This window comes from Vigna radiata, chromosome 8 (assembly GCF_000741045.1).
Source record: "Vigna radiata var. radiata cultivar VC1973A chromosome 8, Vradiata_ver6, whole genome shotgun sequence".
NCBI classification, from domain to species: domain Eukaryota; kingdom Viridiplantae; phylum Streptophyta; class Magnoliopsida; order Fabales; family Fabaceae; genus Vigna; species Vigna radiata.
This window is the reverse complement of record NC_028358.1, coordinates 24,438,876-24,445,463: the sequence shown is the minus strand read 5'-3', so window position 1 is coordinate 24,445,463 and position 6,588 is coordinate 24,438,876. Positions and strand designations below refer to the sequence as shown.

Sequence of the window (6,588 nt, the reverse complement as noted above, 5' to 3'; positions counted from 1 at the left end):
CGGTGTATATCGTTAACCGATGTTTATATTGACGTCGGTTAAGAAGATTTCCGACGTCCCATGGACTCACCCTTATAGACGTCTATTGTGTAAGTGACGTTAAAAATCCAAATTAACCGATATTAAACAACATTTCTGCACTAATAAATCCGATACAAAATTATATAACCAATCATATTAAAATAAGCAATCATTTTATTAAATAAAAGATTGACAATGAGGACTTAATTTGTACATCATATGTTATCAAGAAAAACTTTCTATATATATATATATCCAAAGGGTTGGACAATAGTAATTTAAAAAAAATTATATCCAAACTAGAAAAGGAGAACAATTATTAAGAACATGATGAGGAGTACTTAGATATTTTAGAAAAAAATTAATGTTACTTTTATTAATTATAATTATTATTTATGGGATTTTTAAATTTATATACTTTGTTTTTATTTCTAAATTTGACGGAGAACATTTTTTAAATGCTCTAGTTATATATATATATATATATATATATAATTTTTATTCTTATTTTCACTTGTTTTTCCTTCAAAACATTCACCTTCATGAGTCATGATCAACATAACTTTAATTCAAAATATTATTCATATATTATGTAAAAACCTAAAACGTATATAATACGGCGTATATACAATGAAATTAAAATCTATGGGTAAAACATCTTTTTCGTTAAATTTTTTTTTTCATATTTTCGTTTAATATTTCTATTTCTTTTGTTTATTTAAAATACTCTACATTTAGTCTTTAAAGTACAAATTATAACTATAGTTAAATATTTAGCATAGACGCTTTGAGTAAAATAAAAGTGAAATATTTTCAAGTTAATAGGGTAAAATGTTTCGGAAGAAAAAGAAAATGTATGGACCAAATATTCTTGACCCAAAATTAATTAATTCGTCGTATTATAAATATAGAAGATTACGTAATATTTATTTGTTTATTTAACGTAATTTCTAAATTTGAGAAATTTCAAATCATGAATAAAAAGATTTATTGTTTCTTTGGAAAGGCGGGTGTGAATTTGTAGAGTATTCCTGAAGCGGTGCCTCGCTTGTACGACGCCGCATCGCGGTTCCACCTTTTTGCGTCTGAGAGTTTCTCTTTGTTTTCTTTTTCTCTTCGTTCTATCAAATTCGTGATTCCTCTTCCAAATGAATACCCAATACTTGAGGCAATTGCTCCGTAATATATGTAAGTTCTCCTCCTTTTAATTCTCATTGATTCAATCTAATGCTGCATTTGGTACACTGCAACCTCGATAAAACGTTTTTACTCTGCCACAATATATGGAAATTAAAATAATGAATCGTCGTTTGATAGACGTGAAGCTTCTTATATGGAGCGACATTGGTTTTAGATTGTGGATTAGAAATTGTGAGGGAGATCGTTTTAAGGGATTGAAAACATCGTTTATTATTTTTGCATGTCCACATTTCCTAAGTTCTATCTTATTGTATGATAGAATAGATTACAGTGTCCCTTGATTTTTTTTTTTTTTTTCAGATTGATTACACAATAATCCCTTGATTTTTAAGGGTTCCGAGGAATACTTCCCTATAAAGTACACAATGGAATGTTTCTTAAGAGGACTAGCAAAATGTATAAGGGGTGTTGAGATTAGTGTTTTTCAAATAATTAAAGAGATTAGTGTGATATCTAAATATTATTGATGAAATGTTCTTCAGACAATTACGAGAGTTAATGTAGGGACAGGAAAAAGACACGTACTGTGTTATATCTTAGAGGAAATCTATGGATTGTTAATGTGATTTAATTTACTCAATATATGTTTCCTACAACATTCAGTATTACTATTAAATAATGCCATGTGATTTTGTCTGAAAAGATTGTGTTTGGTTGTTTAAAAGCAAATATGTTTATGTTCTTATAAACATGCTTTAATGTTTCAAACCCAATTTTAACCCAAATTAATTTTGTTGCAAACCCAATTTTAACCCAAATTAATTCTTGAATGTGAAGTTTACAAACGCTCACCCTAAGTAAGCTGCTAAATACATAAATGACAGTACAATAATTTCTTGATCTTAAATTGTGAATTAGGAATTATTACAAGTTAGTTATTATATTTTACATACGTGACTATCACCTAATATTTTATTTTAATAAAGTTTATGTACCTTTATCTTAAATTTTTAGGAAATTGTTTTGTTGACACTCACATGTCCGATACAAATACTTGAACCTATAATTCACGTAACACAGTTTGCCGCCTTTTGCTAATTATCATATCATTGGGCATCATGGGAACACCTGCTTTTGATTTTATTTCTTAAAAAGTGTACATGAGTGAGGGCTTACCACTGATGTGGAACTTGGGGAAGCCAGCAGGAAGGAAGCTGGGTGGGTGCATTGTATGGTCTGAACCCACACACTTAGTGCACGTGCCATGGACTCATATAGCTTTATCAAGTGAGCGGTATCTAGAGGACAATAGGACATTTGTTTAGTTGTAGAGTATATGTCACTTATGCAAAAGAATAGTTGATAGATGCCTAGTGCCCTGTCTTCAACATCAGATTTGGTGTTATCCCTCTGGTTATGGAGTTGATGCCGTAATTGTGCATGAAGATCTGATTTCACCTAACATGTTATCAGAATGTGTCCCAAGTTTCTATTGCCTAGTATTTAAGTTTCATATTATTTGTTAAATACAATTTTCATGCTAGAAAATTGTATCCAATATCTTATAGCCATATATCTATTACTTGCAATTGAATGTGCAGATAATACAAAACATTTTCTCAACCGTGAAAAACCACATTGGAACAATATGCATAGTGCTTTTATACGGCTTCAATTGCAAAGGTCCAGAGCAGACAAGGTAGAAGATAAGCTAAAAGAAGAGCAAGAAAAGCAACATATTTCTTCCAAATCTACTGTTAAGAAGGCGGATAGAAATTATGGGATTAGCAAATACAGTTCTGATGATGAAGATGCCTCTGATAGTAAGTGGAAGTTAGAGTTGGCTTGGCTCTCAAAGACACTTGAACCAGCTCTGCAATTTTGTAGGTGGGCTCTGCCAACAGGTCTGTTAAGTGTTAAGTCATATTGCCATAACATTTTTCATTTGGCAAATTTAGACAGTTAGTGTGACTGTAAAATGGTGAGTACTTTCCTTTAAAATAATCTCTCATAAAGAAGTGGAGTCATGTATGACTCAGTTACATTATAGAAAGATGACCCAGTGCATGAGGCTTGAAGACCTTTCTTGGTGGGGTCTAGGGTGGTAGATGTACACGGCCTTACCCTTGCAAGTGGAGAGAGACTGTTTCTAAGATTTGAACTTGTGACCTCCTGGTCACAAGAAAACAGCATTACCATTGTTCTAAGGCTTGCCCCCATGACTCATTTACACAACATGACAAAATTTATTTATATCATTAACATATGTTTTTCCTGTGTTACATAAATACTACTTGATCATATAAAGTCTCAGTTTGCTTTACAATAAAACAAGACTGACTTAGTTTTCCATGTTATGCAGGATACGAAATTGGAAAGAAACCCCCACCAAGCAATCGATCCCTTACAGAAATAATTGCATGCATCAAAAGGAGCAAGCTTGGAATCCAGGATTGGAATTTGAGTGACCTTACAATTGGCTTGTATCTGATCTATCTTCGTCAAGCTTCTACTCATCCATTTGAAGATATAAAAGGCATTCAGATATTGTCAGAATCAATTGTAACTTCTGAAACTGCATTTTAGTTGCAGAACGCATATTATATTTATATGTTCATATGATATTGCGATCTTTCACTGTTAGTGTTAGCATATTATTACAAGTTTTTATCTTCCAGTCTTATCAATATATCTTACTGGATTTCAGGTTCAAGATCTCATATATCATATTGAGTTGGCTAAAGGTGCTTATAAGGATAGTCCTGTTGTTCTTTCAAGGAATAGTATGCTAAGAGAAAGTAATGTCAAGAAATTTGTTAAGAACTCCAGTGTAATGAGGCCTGCATATTATATTGGAATTGATACGCGTAAAAAGCTTGTAATTTTAGGCATAAGGGGAACACATACTTTTTATGACCTTATCACTGATATACTTTCCTCAAGTGATGGTGAAGTCACCTTTGAAGGCTATTCAACCCACTTTGGAATTGCTGAATCTGCACGTTGGTTTCTCCATCATGAGATTGAAATCATAAGAAAATGCTTGGAGAAACATGAGGTGAGGATGATCTTACTTCATCTATTTTGTTTTTCATTTCTTTGTTTGTGTTTTTCTCATTCATGGCATGAGATGTGGTGAACTCTTTAATAGGGATTTAAGTTAAGACTCGTGGGTCATTCTCTAGGAGGGGCTATAGCTTCTTTATTGGCAATAATGATCCACAGAAAATCACCAAAGGAGCTGGGTTTTAGCCCTGACATTGTATCTGCGGTTGGCTATGGAACTTCACCATGTGTCTCCAAAGAACTTGCTGAAAACTGCTCTGGCTATGTGTCGACAGTTGTAATGCAGGCATGTGATAAGATTTGTCAATGTGTGCTTAACAATATTTGATCTGGAAGAAAGTAATGATATCTGTGGTTTTCCTGAGATGAGTAATATTCTTTGCCCAAGTTTTGTCTGTATTTATCTATTGTATTTTCTTATGGCGTTGTTTTTGGAAGTGTACAGGATGATATTATACCAAGATTGAGTATAGCTTCCCTGACAAGGTTCAGAAATGAAATTGTTCAAACCGATTGGTGAGTGACATTTAATTTATAAGCTTGAAGTAAGCAGCCCTCCCCTTCTATTGTCCATTGACAGGACATGTTGAAAGCAGCATACTGCAGCTCTGCAGTAGTTATTCTTTTGTTGTATCGCAATTTGTTTTATTAAAAGAGATGGGAAACTCATTGTTTTGAGGGTGAGCATGCCTATATGGTGACTGATCATTCTAACAATTTCTGCTACACTGTAGAGCTTTAATATCTAAAATCTAGTAGGTATCAATAGCTTCCAAAGCTTCATATGTATATGGTAGTTAAAAACAAAAGGTTTGATCAAGGATATGATTATTTTTCTTCAGGATGAGTGTAATTGAGAAAGAAGATTGGAAAGGCGTCACGGACTTGGTTACAAATGCAAAGCAGGTTGTGTCTTCAGTGCAAGATGTAGCTCAAAAACTTGCTGATTATGCAAGTTTTAGGACAAATAAAAGTTTAGCTGGTAAGCCCTTTTGCTTTACCGGTTCAAATCTTAATTGTCTCTAGAGTGAACCTAGATTCCTCTTGTACAGTGATGCCATTTCTTCTTTCCCATGTCTTGTTGGGGAAGACTTTTCTTACACCACACCTTTTAAGCCCTGTATAGGGGCAGAATTTCATTTCAACATCTTCCTACATGTGAGGAGTTGGCATTCATCATGTTCAAGAGTCAATTAGACTTCTTTCTTGTGCCCAAGATAAATTTATGGTGCATCCAGTATTTAAGAAGTGAAAGAAATTTTTGAATGCTTAGACATCCTTTTGGCTTCTTTGAACCCAAAAGAAAAAATAGAACAACTATTTGATAATATAGACATTGTATTTTATATACACAAAAAAATGAAGGAATTCTTAACTAAATGTTCGGTTGTTGATGTTTAATGCTTATTTGTTTTCTTTAAATGCATTTATTGTGACACGTTTATCATCAGATTTTTTGGTGTGTAAACAGTTGCTACAGAAACTCCCAAGCCCTCTAAAGCTGCAAAGGAGAATTCAGTTGCAACGAAAGATGCGGGAGCCAAACCTCCTGTAATCGAGGAGTTATTTATACCTGGGACTGTTTACTATATTAAAAGGAATTTGGGATCCAAAAAGGACGTGGGAAAGGAATTTTTTACCCTTTACAAGAGGGAACCTGGTGAGCATTTCCAGAAGATATTCTTTTCAGGAAATTTTATTACAGACCACAGATGTGATACCCATTATTATGCTTTGAGAGATGTTCTTAAAGGTCTGCCGTGGTGTGGAGAGGAAGGTATATTTAAATAACAAATATTGTAACTTGTTTCTATTTTAAATGATATCATTTGATTGTGATGTAACTGTACATTGTGTAGCAAAGTTTCTGTGCTTAGGGTAAGCCTTAGAGATGTGTATTCTGTGGGCAGGTATTAGCAATAGCACAGTAGGTTAGAAGTTAGGCAATTTAGGGTAAGTTAAGTACAATAAAAATTGTGGATAGTTGGTTCTATCCTCTAAAATAACGATGAATTAGCCATGTTAAAAATGATATTCAATCATTGTTGCTTCTGTTACCTTCGTGACTGTCTTGCTTTAGTTCTTGTTCAGAATTTTTACATGCTTATGGTTTGGATCTCGTCCAATGATTGTTGTGAATTATATTTTGAAGAGATATCTTTGAATTTCTTCATCCCTGTCTTCTTGTATAGTTGTGTATGCGAGTATTTCAGTTTCTTTTCATTCGCGAAATTATTTGTAATGTTAAAAATCAAGAATAAATTTTTCAACCTCTACAAATAGCTCTGTGCAAATGAGAATCCAGAAAGAATTCCAGCCTAGTGCTTTGGGTGATATTAGTTTGAGTTTTCGATTTAATAA

The 6,588-nt window shown here is 33.2% G+C and overlaps 1 protein-coding gene across 1 annotated transcript; it reads left to right on the top strand.

The window, feature by feature from the left end:
• Nucleotides 1-1,010: 1,010 nt before the first annotated feature.
• LOC106769793 lies at nucleotides 1,011-6,286 on the top strand. The gene is made up of 8 exons (XM_014655550.2): nucleotides 1,011-1,209; nucleotides 2,763-3,065; nucleotides 3,524-3,723; nucleotides 3,869-4,219; nucleotides 4,313-4,513; nucleotides 4,673-4,743; nucleotides 5,070-5,209; nucleotides 5,699-6,286. The coding sequence occupies exons 1-8, from the start codon at nucleotides 1,170-1,172 to the stop codon at nucleotides 6,016-6,018; spliced, it is 1,626 nt and encodes a 541-aa protein (XP_014511036.1). The 5' UTR covers nucleotides 1,011-1,169; the 3' UTR covers nucleotides 6,019-6,286.
• Nucleotides 6,287-6,588: the final 302 nt, after the last annotated feature.